Source organism: Notechis scutatus, chromosome 6 (genome assembly GCF_049901735.1).
Source record: "Notechis scutatus isolate UNSWTSFEM ecotype Mainland chromosome 6, rNotScu1.2, whole genome shotgun sequence".
Taxonomy (NCBI): Eukaryota; Metazoa; Chordata; class Lepidosauria; order Squamata; family Elapidae; genus Notechis; species Notechis scutatus.
The window spans coordinates 57,137,503-57,156,726 of NC_142014.1; the positions used below are offsets into that span (position 1 = coordinate 57,137,503).

At 34.5% G+C, this 19,224-nt stretch overlaps 1 protein-coding gene across 2 annotated transcripts in view; it reads left to right on the forward strand.

Annotated features, from left to right (window-relative positions):
- The window catches only part of LARGE1 (LARGE xylosyl- and glucuronyltransferase 1), a 360,189-nt gene that overhangs the window by 171,337 nt on the left and 169,628 nt on the right, over nt 1-19,224 (forward strand). For both annotated transcript variants that reach the window (XM_026694958.2, XM_087968395.1), the window contains one exon: nt 6,214-6,337. In XM_026694958.2, coding sequence (XP_026550743.1) covers nt 6,214-6,337 — 124 coding nt within the window. The remainder of the gene's footprint in view (nt 1-6,213; nt 6,338-19,224) is intronic.

The following is a 19,224-nucleotide window of genomic DNA, read 5'->3' on the forward strand; positions in this document are numbered from 1 at the left end:
GTGGATACCTTATAGCAGTAAGACATATTGGTGGTTAATGCTGAAGAGGAGACAGTGGGCATGGTCCACATCGCACCAATGTCTTGAGAAAGACATAATATCAGAAGGAGGAAAAGGCAACTTTCCCTGAGGGAAAGCTGGTAAGGCTAGATACCATCCCACAAGGAAGGTATATCATGCATGCTTCAGGAACCTCTATAAAAGAATAGCACCAATGTTGGGATGGACTAATGAAAAGTTCATGCCAAAACATATGGAGAATATGGTATAAATATGTCATCCCAAGATGGAAGACATAGAGTACATTTTAGTATATGAAAAAGGTAGTCCTTGATTTATGACCACAATTGAGCCCAATATTTCTGTTGCTAAGTGAAACATTTGTTAAGTTAATTTTGCTCCATTTTTACAACTTTTCTTGACACAGTTGTTAAGTGAATCACTGCATTGTTAAGTTAGGAACAAGGTTGTTAAATAAATCTAGCTTCCCCATTGACTTTGCTTGTCAGAAGATTGCAAAAGATGATCACAAGACCCCAGTACATTGCAACCATCATAAATATGAACCAATTGCCAAGCATCTGAATTTTGATCGTTAGACCATGGCAATACTGCAACAGTCGTAAATGGGAAAAATAGTCATAAGTCATTTTTTTTTCAGTGCTGTTGTAACTTTGAACAATCTCTAAATGAACTGCTGTAAGTCGAGGACTGCCTGTATAATATTTACTAGAGAAATCCAGTGAAGGGACTTAATAAATGGTATACAGCCATCTTTTGACACTAAGTCTTTAGAATGGGTAAAGGTCTATATATCAAGTATCAGAATAATATGTTCTTTATTTCAATATAATGTAATGCAAGAAGACTGTATTCTTCTACAGGATTATCAGTGGGTTTGATATATGGTCACAGAGATAAGGAAGATCTAGGAAACGCTATTTTCTGCTTGAAACGAGGATATTTTAAGGCAAACAGTGCCCTTGTTAGAACCAACTCCTTTTTAATAGATATGCTGTTCTTCTCTGCTACAAGCAGCATACATCCTTTTAAAATGATTTTTCTATTTCAATTACTCTATTTGCCTTAAATATGAACTTCTAAGTTTTAAAATTAGTTTTAATTGGCTTTACTGATTATGGGTTTTTTACTTTGTTATTCTAGGGATTCACAGACAAGGTCACATTCTGGGGAGTTCTGCCAGGTTCAATTACTGCCAGAAACAATATAGTTCCTTCCTTCCTTCCTTCCTTCCTTCCTTCCTTCCTTCCTTCCTTCCTTCCTTCCTTCCTTCCTTCCTTCCTTCCTTCCTTCCTTCCTTCCTTCCTTCCTTCCTTCCTTCCTTCCTTCCTTCCTTCCTTCCTCTATGTATTTGTTTTGTGCAATACCTTTAAAATTTAAAATTCCATTGAAATAATGCAAGGTTACTAACCAACGCCAGTAAAGAAGGATCTGTGTCATTGTCACCTCTGCATCTCATATTTCTAACCCATTGGTTGGGCAGGGAAATTCTCAAAAGCCTAAACATAATCCTTAACTGCTTTCTATCTTCAAAGACAGGAATAGAGGGCTTGCTCTCTAATGCTTATGCTTTCCACTTCACTGGTTTTTTACTTTGTTTCTCCTGACCTTTTGTCTTGGAGTGAAACATTTTTGTTTTTGTTTTCCCCCCTAATCTCTCCAGTGAGAGTGTATAACATTTTCAGCTAAATGGCCTTCTCTTTTCTACAGTCTTGGGGAAATGCTTTAATGACAAAATGATCCATTCACATCTATTGGCAACTGAAATCTTCCCCTTTTCTATGCCATAGAGACACATTTGGTCACTCACTTTTAAAGATGGTTTACTTTATATCTCTTAAATTCTTCAAGACCTTCATGGCTGCGTTTATAGAATTGTAAAAGTAAGTCTTTTTGTTATTATCATTTCTATTTATATTTCCTTCTTCCAGGCACATCCAAGGTACCTAACAACAATAAGTAAAGGGAAATTGGTACCTTCTCTGTACAGCAACCTCCCAACTGTGATTTATTTGGTTTTTTTGATGGCCAGGAGACCTGACTTCTTCCTGTACCCCTTTCCCCCCCCACCCCCATTAGAGCATTAGAGCCAGAAGGTTGGAAGAGGCCAATATTTATATTATTATAAACTAATTGTGTGATACATTGGTTTTTGTACTGGATTATTTAGCTCCATCCCTGCCAGAATTATGTATTTAACATGGACACCCATGTAATTTAAAATGTGTGTGTGTGTGTGTGCATGTGTCATAAAAACAATTAAAATCACTACTAGGTTTCAATGTATACAATGCTTCATGACAGCAAAGAAGAACTTGTTCTATTCCATTTAATTACAGAAAAGATGCTTCAGTTTAACCCTATATGTATAGAATTCCACAAGTGCATGCAAAATACATTGGAACTTTTTGGATTATGACCTTTGATCTTGTATGGTCTTTCTATAGTTAATGTGTAGTGGATAATCAAAATAGACCTGAAAGTAACCTTGGAGGTCTTCTACTCCAGTCCCCTGCTATACTAGGGCTGTCAAACTCATATACTAGGGCTGTCAAAGTTATGGGCTGGATGCGTCATGTGCTGGCCCCACCCCCACCCAGTTTGGCGAAGGGGAAAAAAGTCCCGATACATCACATGACACTACCACGATGACGTGAATTTGGCACCCCTGTCCTATATCATTTCAGAGAAGTTTTCTTAAAAAATACAATGATGAAGCACCAACAACTACTGACCGCAAGCTGTTCCACTGGTTAATTTTTCTCACTGTTAGGAAGTTTCTCCTTAATTCTAGGTTGCTGCTCTCCTTTATTAGTTTCCATCCATGGTTTCTTGTCCTGTCCTCTGGTGCTTTGGAAAATAAATGGACCCCCTCCTCTTTGTGGCAGCCTCTCAAATACTGGAATTTTCTATTTGTTTGATTTATTTTTTTAGTTCACCTGAAAGAAGCAATACATTATTACATCACCTCAGCAATGAAATTCAAATGCGCCCATTAAAGCAAGTATGCTTCTTTAACCTCTTTCCATTCTCTTTCCTATTGTGACTTCTTTTTCAGCTTTGGAAAGTCCTTTGTTGTAACACTAAAGAGAAGCAAAACCACATGGACTTTTCCAGATTGGTCCCAGAGAGCAAACATGATCCTTTAAAAATCAGGTGTTCCCCCAAAAAAAACTTGGCAACTTGAAGATGTTTGGACATAAGTTACCAAGTTTGAAAATTACTGATTTAAATTAAGCAAACAACTATGTAATGATTCTCTGTATTTCAATACCCCAGGAGAATATAGACAATTGACTTAGGTATCCACTAAGAGATGCTTTTGCAACAGAATCATTTTAATTTTGTGGATAATTCAAAAAGTCCATTGTCTCCCTTTCTAATGTAACATTTTCGAAGCATCTCATCATGGATGAAAAATTATACTTGGCAGGCACAGGTATTTAACTTTTTAAATTGTAAGTAAATGAGAGCACACAGTGATAATCAAAGGCTTGAGAGAAAGCTGTGAAAATGCTAAAGGCTAAGTGGTCCATCTGTTTTCTTCTAGCTTCTACATCTTTTTATTCCTTCCCCCAAGTGGGAAGTCGCACAGATATAAATGGATAAGCAGGACTCCTTTTTGAAGTGACCATACGCCCTTACTATATTTTTCTCTGATGCTTAAAAATGGAATGTATAACACCTGCAATCCAAACCAGTGTAATTCAGATGCAGATGTAATATTGTGGAATAAAAGTGTGATTCCTTTGTCATTTTTTAAACAAAGAAGATAAATATATATGTGAGATAGAAATTTTAAAATGCCATTATATATCTAATTTAATGCCCAGAATATTTGATCAAATTTTCAATGATTTTTTGGAATGGTTTTCTAATCAAATACAGTAATTTACCACCAACATGCTCAAAACCGAAGAGTTGCAATGGTAGCACAAACATACTTCTTAACTGTACAGCATTGGCCTTAATATAAACAGCACAACATTTAGCTTCTTCATTTAAAAGATCATAGCACAAATTCCCAAGTGATATTACCAAAGTACGTACTAGAAATAGGACATCCTAAATAGATTGTTGAAGAAAATTTAAATTCTACTCACAACACAATAAAAAATACATCTGTACAAATCGTTGGATAATTTTTACTTATTTTATAACCTGTAAGCTGCCTAGAGTAACCTCACAGAGAGGATGGGTAGCTTAAAATGTAATAAATAAATAAATAAAAGTAGTTTGGCTGCATATGCATCTTATTTTTAAAAAACATATGTGGATCTCCTGCTAATAGTTGTATATATAAAGTGAAGTTAATCCTAGGTAATTAATTTCAGATTTTTTTTCATACATTAATAGACTGCATGAATCATTTTTTCCAAGACTAATTTAATTTGTGAACCTAACAAATATACTGTAAACAAATAATATGAATGAAATTTTTAAATATAAAATTTGTAAAATAAGAAATCCAGATATTGTCGGAGAGGTATAGTACAAGAATTATTATTATTATGGCTTTTGATTTTATGTTACATTGGTGATTAATAGTGGAAACAATTAGTTAAACTGGTATATATTTTTTTCTATTTGGAGCTATATATAGCTGTTAAGTAAACCATGTTACTCTTTCTAATTAGGGTGTAGTTCTTTTTTTTAACAACAGACTTGTTTAATGACCATTCAAAGTTACTATGATGATGAAAAAGTAACTTTTATCTATAACCTTCACAAGTCTGGAAAGCAAAGGAAAGCTGAAGATCATAAGCACAGTTGTAGTTTCACTTAACAGCCACTTCACTTAATGACCAAGTTGCCAGTTACAAGTGCAATTGATAAGTTAAAAATTTTGTTGTTAAATAATTTGGTTGTTAAATGAATCTGGCTTCCCCATTGACTTTGCTTGTCAGAAGGTCACAAAAGGTGATCACATGACCCTGAGACAGGGCAAAGGTCATAAATAGGAACCAGTTACCAAATGTCTGGATTTTGATCACATGATCATGGGGATGTTTCAAGTCATACATATGAAAAACGGTTGTTAGGGATAACATTGTTTACCCTAACTGGTTTGGGTAAAAATAATAAATAAGGTATCATGGTTTGTTGGTTAAAGTGTGTGTAACTTTAACTGCAGGAATGTAATTAAGGGTGTGGTTGTAAAAGCACTATATAAGAAGCGAGGCAATTGCAGCTCGCTCCCTCTGGCTTGAAGATCCCTAATTACTGGAAGGATTGATGACTGCGTTCTTGCTGAAACTGGGAGAGAAAAAGGAGTGTTGATATTTCTCAACGGAGAGAAGATAAAGATTGGACTGATTTATTGTAAGTGAACTGACATTGGCTATTCAACACGGACTTTGCAAATAGAGTATCCCCGACAAGACTTGACTGAAATGATATATGACTAACGGACCGTTATTTTGACTATGCTATCATTATTAAATGGAATAAACAATATTTTTGATAGCACAAGCGTATCTGTATTTTTACTGCGTGTTAACTAGAAAACTTATCTCACACATTTACCTGTCTTCCTATCTGACTTCACTGCACATTCTGTTTAGTTTGTTTTCCTTAACACCCGTTGGGGAATCCAGGCTTAACAACGGTCATAAGTCACATTTTTCAGTGCTGTAGTAATGTTGAACAGTCACTAAACAAACTGCTGTAAGTTGAGGATTACTTGTAATTTATATCAGAGAAGCTATGTAAAAACCTTCTGTCCAGAAGATAAGAGGCCAGAACCTTCCATTAAAATGTTTCCAGTTTTATTACTTCATAATGACCAAATAGAATCCATTGTGCATCTCAATCGCCATGTGATGTAGACTTAACATTGCAGGTCAATGAGAAAAAATAAAACAACTATTTTTTCCATTCTTTCCATAAATCATTATGGTGAGTCCTCCAAGGTAACTCAAAATAATTCAAACAAACTCAACTAGTATTTTCAGTGTTCAAATTTGGGAGGGTATTAATCTTTGAAGAAGCAAACTGGATATTGTGGAAAAAAAATTAACTATAGCCAATAAAAAATGGATTAAAAATACAACCTGTTCTAATGTGATGTACTGCTGCCTATACGTAAAGCATAATGTAAGTGATCTGCAAAGGGACAGAGGCAATTCTTTCTGTATAAATGGAGGCTGAAGCCTTCACCATTCTTCTTTCCTTCCCTTTTCTTTCTGACAGGCGGAACCCTCTTCACTTCCATCTCATTGCAGATGCCATTGCCAAACAGATCCTGGCAACCCTTTTCCAGACATGGATGGTCCCTGCAGTGCGCATAAACTTCTATGATGCTGATGAGCTGAAGGTAAAATATAATCCAAAAATTGCTTCATGTTTACATTTCCTTGTGTAATTATGTAAACCTTAGAAACAGGAAATAAATCCTTTTGGCTCAGAGATATATAATCTGAATTTGTCCAGCTACAACTTCCTGAAATTGCCTGGATTAAGCACTTCTCTGCTTTCCTGTATGCAACCAACTTAAAGGCTTATGCCTACACTTTTTAACATTTAACAGTTCAATTCCCAACTTACAAATTCGAAATAAATTGTGCAATATGGAAATCTGTTTATTAAAAAACACACTGAATTTCTAAAACAAATTTGCCTGCAAAGAAAAAGGCATTATAAAATGTCAGTGTGTACCAGTATACCGTAAAAGCCTTCCATATACAAAGAACATGTTCCTAGCTAAAAGTCTGTAGAGATTCTCAGACATCCGGGTCATGGTTGTCCCAATGGTGCTTTTTCAGGAGGCAACTGGACTTGTTTTTTCTTTGAAGACATTTCACTTCTCACCCAAGAAGCTTTTTCAGCTCTGACAGGATTCCATTCTCCACTATCCTGTCAGAGCTGAAGAAGCTTCTTGGTTGAGAAGCAAAATGTCCTCAAAGAAGTCCTCAAAACAAGGAAGTCCAGTTGCCTCCTGAAAAAAGCACCTTTGGGACTTTCCTAGCTAAATAAAATTAAACTTACGCTTATGAAACTGAAAAAAATGCGTGATAGAGTATATGACCAGTAGTCCCACATGTTCTATGTGATAGATGATAGATAAATAGAGACAGATAGACAGAAGAGTATAGAGTAGAAAGACCCAGGTTCAAATTCCCAGACATGAAGATTTTTGGATAAATTTGGACTAATAATTGGTTTTCAACCAAACCTACATTGTTGATATAAGTATAAAATAAAGGCAGTTACAGGAATGTCATCATGGTCTTAGGGGTTATCTTTTGAAATGTACTATAAACTATTTTATCTAACAAGGTGCCTAACAGGGATATGGAAGATATAAGCATGTATTCTAGGTTACTTTTCATTGCTGATGTTTTTCTATTATTACCATACTTGTTCTCCATTTTCCATTCAAGGTATGCTTTTTTTAAAAAAAGAAATATGTTTCCTTTTGAAAGCAGCAAGTCCTTTTTATTTCTGGCAATCACATATGTGCTTAGAATTGCAACTTTAAATTAGATTGTGGCTATTTACAGATGGGTGGGAAGTATAGAAAAAATGTCATCCTATGAAATTGTTGAAAATACTTTGACATCTGAAGGCTGTGATGATGATTTTCATGGCATATCAAATCAATGTCTTGATTAAGATCCCGTAAAAAGCTAACAACATATTTAGCAAATTGCTGTACTAATTTCTAAGCCACTCCACACATTAGAAGGCAGTGAAAACAGAATGTAATTTGAGAAAGTGCAAAGTGAACGAAGGATTATCTGTCAGAAAATACTCCCATCTTTTTTTTAAAAAAACAAAACTAAATTTCAGTTTAGTTTGTATATTAAGCAATAAGCAAATATTGACTCAATTTATCTTCCTGCCGAAAACTATAGTTTGAAGAAAACTGGAACTTAATGTGGAATTAATAGATCAAAATTATTTAATTAAGATGGAATGGAATCCAAGGTAATTATTGTGATTAGAGTATTTGCTACTTTAAGAATCTTGCATTGTCTTGTAAGAGTTTCCCAGAATGATTTTCTAGCCAGGAAATGGGATCAGCTTCTGCTTAAGTTCATATATATAATTAGAAACTTAGATTTTTGCAGATAGTTTTCTTGGCTGCAACGTATTTTGCTTTCTTCCAGATGCATTAGATTACAGTACCCACCACTTCCAAATGGCATGATGCTAGTTCAGGTAGAGAAAAGCTGTTATCCAAAGCATTTGAAGAATAGCCTATTAAGAAGGACATTGTCCAGTTAATATCTTAACCCAGAAAATGAATACAAAATCATGTTTATAAGAATCTGGGCCTTAGACTAGATTCTCAGGTAAGCCATTTGATGCTTCATGCATGGAAAATAAAATAATAAAGAGGGGAAAATGTAGGCTGTATATTTGAACACAATTGTCAAGAATTAACACATAAGAGTTCTTGCTTGCTTTTGGTTTTAGTACTAGTTGCAGTTACCATGGACATTTTTATTCCCAAAGGATTTCTGGAAACTGGTCTGAATACAAATCATTTGAACCTTTGTTGAGAGAAGCCTAGGGAAGGTCACCTTGATCAGATAACTTGATAAATCTATCTTGGCAATTGTCATAATATCCTCAGAATTTGAGATTCTTAGCGTACAAATATAAATTAATCCTGAACTATTTTGGATTTCCAAATCGATTATGGATCAATTGCTAAGAGATCTAACCAATAACTTTTAACATAATTCCTTAAAGACACTTTATATGCCTTTGATGCATAGCAAATGTCTAGTAGCATGGAACTGTAAATATTTGAGTCTTGCAAGCTTTCTGTCTGGCCATCACTATCAGCAATATGGTAATAATAAACCTATCAATGACTCTGTAAAAGTAAAAACCTTGTCAAATCAATGTGATCACAATTGGTTAAAAAAAAGTTGGATATGTCAATGATTTTTTTTTAGCCACTAAGGTTTGCATAAGATACTGTACTGTAATTATTTTAATTGTAGATTGTAGATTGTTATACACTGTTGAATCTGATTCAGTATTGATTCAGTATTGCAATAAATAAATAAAATATTGTATTCCCCTCTTTTTAAACAGATTATTATAATTTCTTACCTGAAATTCAGTCATACAGTTGATTATCCTAATGCAAACACTTGGATAGGCTTGATGAACTTTGAAAAGTCACTTTCCCTTTTCAAAGACTTATAAAATAAAGTGGAATATATTTGTAATTACAGATTTTTTTTGTTCTTAATGTTTTTATTTATTGTGATTTTCTTCCCTTTTTTCTTTGTGTGTGATAAATTTTTCACTTCACTTCAAAATACATTATTTTAAAAAAGCCTTAATGTCAAAGTTATTTTTTCTCTTTAATACTCATAAATCTTCCAAAGCTTTGTTTTTAATCTTTTCTAGTGATATCTGAAGTATTATCTTTGATATGTTTCTTGATCATTTAAGAAAGAAATCAGTTTTGATATTTGAACAACTTTCTTGCCTGTTTTATTTATCAATTCATTATTGTCCCTTGTTGTTTAATACTTTATTTATTTGCTCAGATTCATTTTCTATTCAATTTGTTATGTTCATAATGTTCTATTAGTTACTGCCCCCTCCCTTAAACTTGGTTGCCTTTTGTTTTGCTTTTATTTCTTTGGCTTCTGTACTGTATATACATCACATAGAAATGTTAAGTTCTCATTATACTTTTATATAGAAGTAATTTTGTATCTGCTTATATGTAATCTCTATTGAGTTTAGTGTGTTCCCTTTTCCTGGTCTCATCTTCCATCTGCAGACTGTTTTTATTTTGTGGCTGGAAGGTCAGTCTTCTGTTCATTAACATTTGGGCAGGAGATGTCTTACCCTCAGCTAGAGACTTCATCTATTCAGGTGCCTTATGGCCAGTTTCCATGATCAGTGCCTTAATGGGATTTTTCACATTGAGCCACAAAGCTTTTTCCTTTTAAGCATAATTGGATTGTGTTAGAAACAGTGAGTTTTCTGCATTTTAGCAGCTAATTAGTTATCACTTTTGGCAATCGTACTCTTCTTATTCTAGAATGCAATCAGTCCATTTGTTGTCTCAGTGTCAAAATATAAGTCTAGAGAATCTTACTATGAATTTATTTTTCATTTTTTTGTAAGACTCATTCCAAATTAATTACAATCTTTCCCTGAGTAGTTCCCTTGGTGATACCATCATTTATTCTGGTCTTACAACTAGTCAGTCATCTTCATAATAGGTTTCCACCTCTTGTTTGGAGTTTCCTATTATTCCATTTTTCTGATTTTGTCTGCATCTGCAGTCCAATGTAAATATAATTATCACCCCAGTGTGCATCCAATTTGGGTTTAATTTCAAATCTCTGTCCTTCTCTTTTTTAATATTATTTTCAGGATCTCTTTCAGTAGACAGTATCATCATAAGTGATTTTCATGGATGTTAAAAAAAAAAAAACTACATTAAGAAGTCCAAGAACTCCCAATAATAAATTTTGGAGGACAAACAATATTCCTGTCTGAAGACTTTGCACCCAGTGGGAAAGCAGCTATGTACTTTAACAACCCCAAAATGTTAGATGTTTTCTAGAGCTAAACTAATTAATTTGTGGCTGTATGTGATTGATGGATGGATGGATGGATGATGGAAGGAAGGAAAGGAAGGAAGGAAGGAAAGAAATAAGTAAGTAAGTAAGTAAATAAATTCTGGTTTGCCTTGGTTTTTCTTTGAAATGTTATTCCTCAATGGAGATTGTAAGTATTAAATATTTTTCAGGAACCTCTACCTTACTATGCTTATATTACTTGAATTTTGGACAAAGAAAGGTGAACTGATGTCTTTGCAACAAGTCTCCCTCATAGGAACTACTCAGATATTTTTCCATAAAGAAGTGGGGATTAAAAAAAAAAGATTTCTCTTTTGCATGGAACTGTAATGAAATAGATCCTGTGGGGCTTGGAATAGCTTAGGGTGGGGCAGTATTAAATTATGGGGGGGGTTTGCTTGTTTTTGGCATCTTGATTGCCAGATGTTAAGTGTGGATCATTCCTACAAGTGATTAGAGTATGGTGGTTGTGTGAAATTATCCCAAGTGGTTTTTTTGTTGTTCTGCTTTTCTGTTGTTTGCCATTTTTCTGGGCATTGCTAGAAAGCATTGGATATTAATGAAGCTGAAAAGGAATCTTGGAGAGATGTAGTTCTTCTGTAAACTGTATTTACAACTTTGTTTGATAGATTATTTGCCTGTTTCTTAGCCTGAAAAAAATAATTTCATGACCTCCCTATTCAGATTAGTCTTTAGCAATTTATTTATTAGCAATTCCATTGCTTACAATATACTCCCAAGTTGCAAGCTGGGAGGTCATATAAATTGTTTGCTTATTTAATTATTTATTCAAACATGCCTAGTACTGTCAAAATCAAGTTCTGCTTCAGACAGCCATACATTTAAATAGGTTCAAGTATAAGCAGATAAACACCAAGAACAATACCAAGAACTGAACTGAGTAAATGGGGAATGTTCTAAAAACGAAAGTATTCAGAGTGTTTCAAATAAGCACTACTTCCAACTGTAAAGACAAATAGGCTGCTTTAGATCTACAATAGAATACAACCCATATGAAGTTTTTTTTTTAATTGAAAGAAGTGCTCAATTTATAACATAAACTCTGTTTATAATCTCAGATTTGGTAGCAAACTTCAAATTAAGTAACTTCAAATTACTTAATGGGACAATAGATAACATAGCTATTCTACAAAGAGCTATGGTTAGTAAATGGTAGTTTGTAGAACAGATATAGCACTAGCAATAATACTTATATACACTTCACAGTGCTCTACAGCTCTCTCTAAGTGGTTTACAATGTTAACATATTGCCTCCAGCAATCTGGGTCCTCATTTTACCGACCTTGAAAGGATGGATGGCTGAGTCAACTTTGAGCTGGTGAGAATTGAAATGCTGATAGTTGGCCAAATTAGCCTGCAATAGGGCATTCTAACCACTGTACCACCCCAGGTGTTATTGCCACCACAGTTTTTAAATAGGAAGTGTGTTTCATTTTGTTTCTTTATCCTTGAAAGAAAATAATATAGTAGAAGGTCATATTTCATCTAGTGCTTTGAAAATAGCAAAAAGCATCTATATGGTCTGGGATAGCTGACATCTGTATGGGTGTTGAACTATGGATCGCAGGTAATGCAAGATACTTCTGTTTCTGTTTTATTTCTGGAACAGCAATGGGACAACTGCCCACAGGCTCCAGCAATCTGACTTTGTTTCAAGGGCCCAAGGAGAGAATGTGACACCAATAAATTGTGAGTTCTAATTGGTTGCAGCACATCCTCCTGTTGTATCACCTTGAACAGCGGAAGGCTTATCTGTATCACTTCAGTGTAATTTTTCCACAGACTGCAGCATTCTCTTCCACACATCTGTCACGTCTGACCTCTAGGAATCACTTACACATTTCTCCTTGGCTGCTGAGCCATTGCTGTTTAGCACTTTACGTGGAAGGTACCAGTTAGAACACCTTAAAACAGGGGAAAACATAGTGCGCTATTTTTGTACTGCCTCAGTCAACCAAATCTGATGGTTAGCAATAAACATAAAATAAGCAACCATAGTAAAAGTACTTTCACATCTGCAAAATATAGCTAAAAAAAGGTCTTCCCTGCCAACATCTGCTAAGAGAAAATGTCTGTCTAAAAAGGAATTTTCAGGGTCTTCTGGAATATCAAGGGCAAAAACACCAGCCTTATCTGTGGGAGTCATGATTCACAGCATTGTAACAGTCACAGCAAAATGTGCCTATTGGCACATGTTTCTTTCACCCTATTGCAGGTTGAGATCTCACCATTCTTATAAGATGGGTTGAATTTGGTAATGCAGTCCCTAATATACCTCACACAGTGCTATACAGAGCTTTATAAGTAATTAGATACCCTGCGACCCATTTGGTCATTTGGATACCCTGCAAACCATTTGGTTTCAGAAATATTTCTTTACCTAAACAGAATAACACTAAAAAAAGCAGTGGGAGCAGGAGCAATTTTCAACTTCCTGCCAGCTCCTTATTAAGTTTGCTTGTGGGAATCTGGTTGAGAATATCAGAAATCTCCCCTCCCCTTCCCTTCTGGCAGTGAGTGGCTACTGCTAAATGAGAGAGGGATCAAGAGATTGTGAAACTGGCTGGGAAACTTTCACAGAACATTAAAAGCGAAGATCACATGACCACAGGAACAACCCAGCAGTGCAGCAGCAGCTAGTAGGACTGAAACATTTATTCTTTCAGGAGTCAGGGTCCTGAATTTGTATGCTAGGCCATTTGAGGCACCTTGCTTCAAAAATTGTTGCCCTATGATGCAATGTTTCATCCAATAAAAGGTCATGACAATGAGATTTTTAGTACCTTTTAGATAATGAATACTTTGAATTGCCAAAGAAGGGTGTAGTGCTGACAAAAGGACATAGATAAGGGAAAGTCTGGGAAATTGGAGGCAGTCTGTTTGTTACCTTACTGAGACTTGGGGCTGGAAAAGTCCAAACACAGAATGGCTTGGATTGAGATACTTACTTCCTCAATGATCCACAGTTCTCAATTAACCACAACTGGGACAGTGGGACTGCAGTTGCTGAGTGATGTGGTCATGTGATGTCTCACTTTACAATCATATCACTTGGCAATTGAAATAACTTCTTTCTTTCTTTCTTTCTTTCTTTCTTTCTTTCTTTCTTTCTTTCTTTCTTTCTTTCTTTCTTTCTTTCTTTCTTTCCTCCTTCCTTCCTTCCTTCCTTCCTTCCTTCCTTCCTTCCTTCCTTCCTTCCTTCCTTCCTTCCTTCCTTCCTTTCTTTCTTTCTTTCTTTCTTTCTTTCTTTCTTTCTTTCTTTCTTTCTCCCAGTTGCACAGCAGAGAGTTTGGAGAGGAAAGGATTTCAAGAGAATATGTGTTTGCACAGCATACCCATGATTCCTACCCCCAGGCTGTGATACAATCACATTGCCTTTGATGTATACAAGAGACTAAGTAGGCACTTCAGCATTCCAAAAGGCAGGAAGGAATGGTTAGGAGGCAAACTTAATTCCAAAGTGTGAAACTGGATAGGCTTGTGTTTCTGCTTGGAAAGCACAATCATATTCATGTAGTGACCATGTCACTTAGCAGTGAAAATTCCGATCCCTGTTAAGGTTGTTAAACGAGATCTTCCTATATTTAGAAATAATCAAAGTGAGCACTCTTATAATGACAAAATCATGTTCTTCTCTTCTTTAATGTGCCAGTTTAAAAAAATTAAGTATACTGGCTTTGGAAAAGTTACTGTTTTAAAACTTGCTTCTTTTTTTAATACCGTTTCTAAATGCATGGCTGCTGTATGATTGACTAGAGTGCTGCCCTGAAAATTGAAATAACACTATTATGCAAGATAACCTTAATTTAGAGTATGGTCATATTTTAAAATAACAGTGCTCTTATCTAAGCTGTAGGCAGAAGTCAGATTTCCTATTCAGACTTGAAGTAGTGATGTGTAAAAGTCATTCTCATCCTTATGTATAAATTACATCAAGAAAACTTTAATGTGCTTTTCCAATATGAGCAGCACTTACTTTTATTATACTTTTTTTCCCTATTCTATTTCAGAAATCAAGTTTCAATTTTAGATTACATCTATCCAGGGAATAATTCCTAAATGTAGAAATCAAGTAATACTTCTGTTTAATTTAGCAGTATGGCAATCATATACAATTCTGAATTTTACTAAAATACAAATAAACTGCAGTAGAGTATCCTGCTCCAATTCTGTGCATAGACATGCTCCCAGAGATTTTGTTATCTCAACATAACAGAACATATAATTTTTTTCCTAGTTACTATATCTATGAATTTGTTGGGGAGATTTAATATGCTTTTAAAATGTATATTGTGCCATTTATATTCTTTTATATAATTTTCAAGGGAATCCTGATGTTATCCTCCTATATATTCTACTAAAACTGTATTTGCATTATTTTCTTAAGAAGAAACTGCTGAACAATTCTTACTATTACTTCTAGAAACCATCTGTCTGAAAGCAATCATTAGTCAAAGCATGAAATAAATGTTTAATTATACAGCTACTGTTGATCAACAATGTCTGTACACTAACCACCTTCCTTTTTTCTGAATATATAACTTTCATTACTATTTTGTTTTTCTGTATAAACCAAACTTTGCTATGGCTCATTCCAATATATCATTTTATTTTTAATTGCCTATGCAGTGCAAATTATTAAATTAAAACATACTTAAGAGTCACCCAAATACTGAATGTTAATCAAGTCATTGTCTTGTGTAATTAGAATAGCAGAAAGTTACTTTTCAGGTATGTGAGGGTCACAATTCCCAGAATTCCCAGCTAATGTGGATAAGACTAGTTATAGATGAATGATAGCCAAAAATTACATTGTGGTACATTTTTCCTTTTGAAAATTATCACCAAAAACAGCTTCTTATTAATTCCTGGAAGCCAGAAAGTGATCTCTAATTATTCATTTTCATCAAAGGGAAAACTAGATTTCTGTAATCTAGTCTGTTTATCTGGTATAATTTTAATTTCTCAACTTGTTTGAAATTGGAAAAAAGTGAGGAAGCATAGTTTGCAGATGACAGCAGTGGCTGCAGATAGCTGTTCTCATGGTGACATAAACTCCACCCCTTTTCTACATGTCACATGACATCACAGAAATTCCCTAAACAAACTGATCTTGTAGCAAGTCATTGCAACATTGCTTTTGCCATTCTGGTGAAGGCATGATCTGTAAACTCCACTAGCAAATGACAATGCATTATTCAAGGTAATGATGAGAAGAGCACGAGCAATACATTGGCCACATTCAGTTCATGTTTTATGCATGTCTTTTCATTATCACCTTCTCATAAAATGCATGTATCTTCATGTATCTGGTTGGTTCTATGGAACTAAAGAGTATTTTTGGATATACCGTAAGTTGAATATTATGACCTCTTCTTTTAGAAATGGAGTATATTATTGAGGCATAAAGAAAGCATAACTGATAATATCAGTTCATTTTATACAATTATTTGAAAGATGGATGAGAATACAGAAGCAAGCTAAAATTCGGATCCCTTCCTCTGGCTAGCAGGTAGAAAAAACTAATTTATAAAGGTTGTTTGGATATTCATTCTTTCTCTAAAAAAAGCAGTGAAGATTTTGCTTATTATATTATAAGCAAAATTATATTTGTATCTCTAATTCCCAGTGCAGCTATTCTAGTAGGAGAATTCTGACAGAAACATGATTAGTATGTTTTAGGAATTTCCTATCTATCAGTAACACTTCCAATAATCATGTTACTGCTACCTGGATTAGGCATAGTTCTAGAGGATTTTCAAAGTTTTTATTTTGCTTTGTTCTTGTTTTTTTTTTTCAACATATAGCCTAATTTTTGTAATTATGATTCAGAAATGAAAGGGAAAAATATTTGTTGGTCTTGAACAGTATTTTTCAAACTTGGTAACTTTAAATTGTGTGGATTTCAGCTTTCAGAATTCCCCTATCAGCATGTGGAAGTTCATACATCTCAAAGTTGCCAAATTTGAAAAACACTGATCTGGAGACTAAGAGAATTCACTGATTCTAACCGAATAGCTCACAATTAGATGTTGCGGAGTAATTCAGAAGAGACGTTCATTTTTACAGAGCAGACAGATAAAAATTGCTCTGTTTGGGTTATTCCAGAAATCCTTTTTTTTTTTTTACTTCTTCAGATTGAAAAATAATGTCATTGCTGCAGGCAGCAGAAAAACACCTTTTTGGAAAGGGAGCTAGATTCAGTGACTGACAGGTCTATTTTCAAGTCAAAGTATTGCTTGCAATGCATCTACCATTGCTTTTTCCAGTCACAACATATTGGGGAATGGAGAACTTGAAGGTTGAGAGAGAGCCTTAACTTTACCATTTGTGACATCTCATTGACACTGTCCCACATCCTGAGCAAGAGAGAATCATGATTTATTTGTGTGTGTGAGAGAGAGGGGGGGGAGGGAGGGGGGAGAGAGAGAGAGAGAGAGAGAGGTTAATCTATACTGCAGCAAGGTTCTTGTGACATGAGTAAAACATAGAATTATTCCAGCAAATGGGAAAGAGAAATTTCTGAAAATCTTGTTCTCATGACATGATTGATATAGCTAAAAGAATGTTAAGAAGATGTTCAGCTACAAGCTGACACATTTCCACGGGTAGCTAAAGAATTATTAACTTCATTTTTATATATAATTTTATTAAAGACTTTTTAAAGAAAAGTTTGTACATTCGAGCAATCATATGTTCATCCTTCATATACAATAGAATTTCAAGTTCTGTTGTGTGTTTGTCAGTTCTAATTACTTTATCGATATAAAATCACTTTCCATAAATCTTGATATGTTTACCATTTTTCTTAGCCCTCTGTTTCATTTCAATATTTTTTTTCTTGTGCTGAAACCATTAAAGACATTTTAGGTACAGCCTGCATTTTATCTATTTCATATTCTTAGTATGGCATTCATAATTATTTTTAAATTTACAATAAACTTCACCATAAATGTACATTAATCTTATTCATTATTACATTAACCTTAATCATACCAATTCTAACATTCTTTTATTTCTCAACAGCACCCACTCTTTCATCCAAACCAAATAACAGGCTGTGAAATACGATTTGAAATCAGGCAATCCTAATCCTCTTTTTCATTTGCATCAAAACCATATTTAATATTCATGAGTAGTCTTGCAAAATCATCATGAATATTTCACTTCCAATTTATTTCAGTGTCATGTTCTGTTTATCAGTTGAAAAGGCGTATCCTTATAGGTATTTCTTTGAGGACAATTACTTCTGAATTATTAATATTTATTAATCTTCAGAATCAATAACATTTTAAGTACTAAAATGTTGTTGTAGAGCCTGGTCTCTTGACCTCTTCCTAACAAAGTGCACAAATATGTTAGTATATTTCTTAGTATATTTCTTACCTTTCTATATCTTATATCACTTCTATATCACAAAAGGACTTTCATGTGGAGTACCCCAGCCATTGAAAATATTGTTTTTGTTTTGTTCAGAACTGCTAACTTTGAATTAAAGTAATTTGAGCTAACAGTCCGATATTTTGAACAAATTGGGATACCCTGCAAGGGAGATCCACTAATTTGATTGCTGACTCCTTATGTTATCTTTTATATATGTTTATTTTTTATTTTTTTATTTATTTTATTTGTCAAATGCTTACAATATAATAGAAATAAGAATAAACATAAGTATAAATACATGAAATAGGTATGAATAATTGGGGACAATAGGACAGGGATTGTAGGCATGATTGTGCACATATGCACACCTCTTACAGACCTCTTAGGAATGGTGTGAAGTCAATAGAGGTTAGCTTGAGGGTAAAGGAGTGGGGGTTTGATTATGTGACAACAGAGTCAAGTAGTGAATTCCAGACATTGACCACTCTGTTGCTGAAATCGTACTTCCTGCAATCAAGTTTGGGGTGGTTTACATTAAGTTTATATCTGTTGTGTGCTCTTGTGTTGTTGTGTTGTGGTTAAAGCTTAAATAGTCATTAACTGGTAAGACATTGTAACAGATAATTTTATATACTATGCTTAAGTCCAATCTAAGCCAGTGTAGTTCAAGGCTGTCTAAGGACAGAATCTCAAGTCTGATGGTGTAGGGTATTCTGTCGCAAACAGAGAGGTGTGGTACTCTTGTAAAATACTTCTGGACTTGCTCAATTGTATTAATGTCTGCTATACAGTGCGGATTCCAAACAGCAGAGCTGTATTCAAGTATTGGTCTAACAAAGGTTTTGTATACCCTAGTTTACAAATCAGTATTAATGGAAGAGAAGCTTCGTAAGATTAGATTTACAACTCTTAATGCCTTTTTGGCAATGCTGTTGCATTGAGCTCTGGCATTTAGGTCATTCAATATGAGTAGTTCAAGGTCCTTGACAGAGTGAGGGTCGTCAACGACGTCATATCTGCCTAGCTTGTATTTGGTGTATTGTGTAGGACAGAGCATTTGTTGATCAAGATTTGGGATTGCCAACTGACCATTCGGACACATAATCAAGGTCGCTTTGAAGGACGGTAGCATTGTCGGTAAATACTTTTACGTCATCAGCGAAGAAGATGCAGTTGCTTATAAAGTGATAACAAAGCTCATCTATATAGAGTATAAAGAGAATAGGTCCTAGAA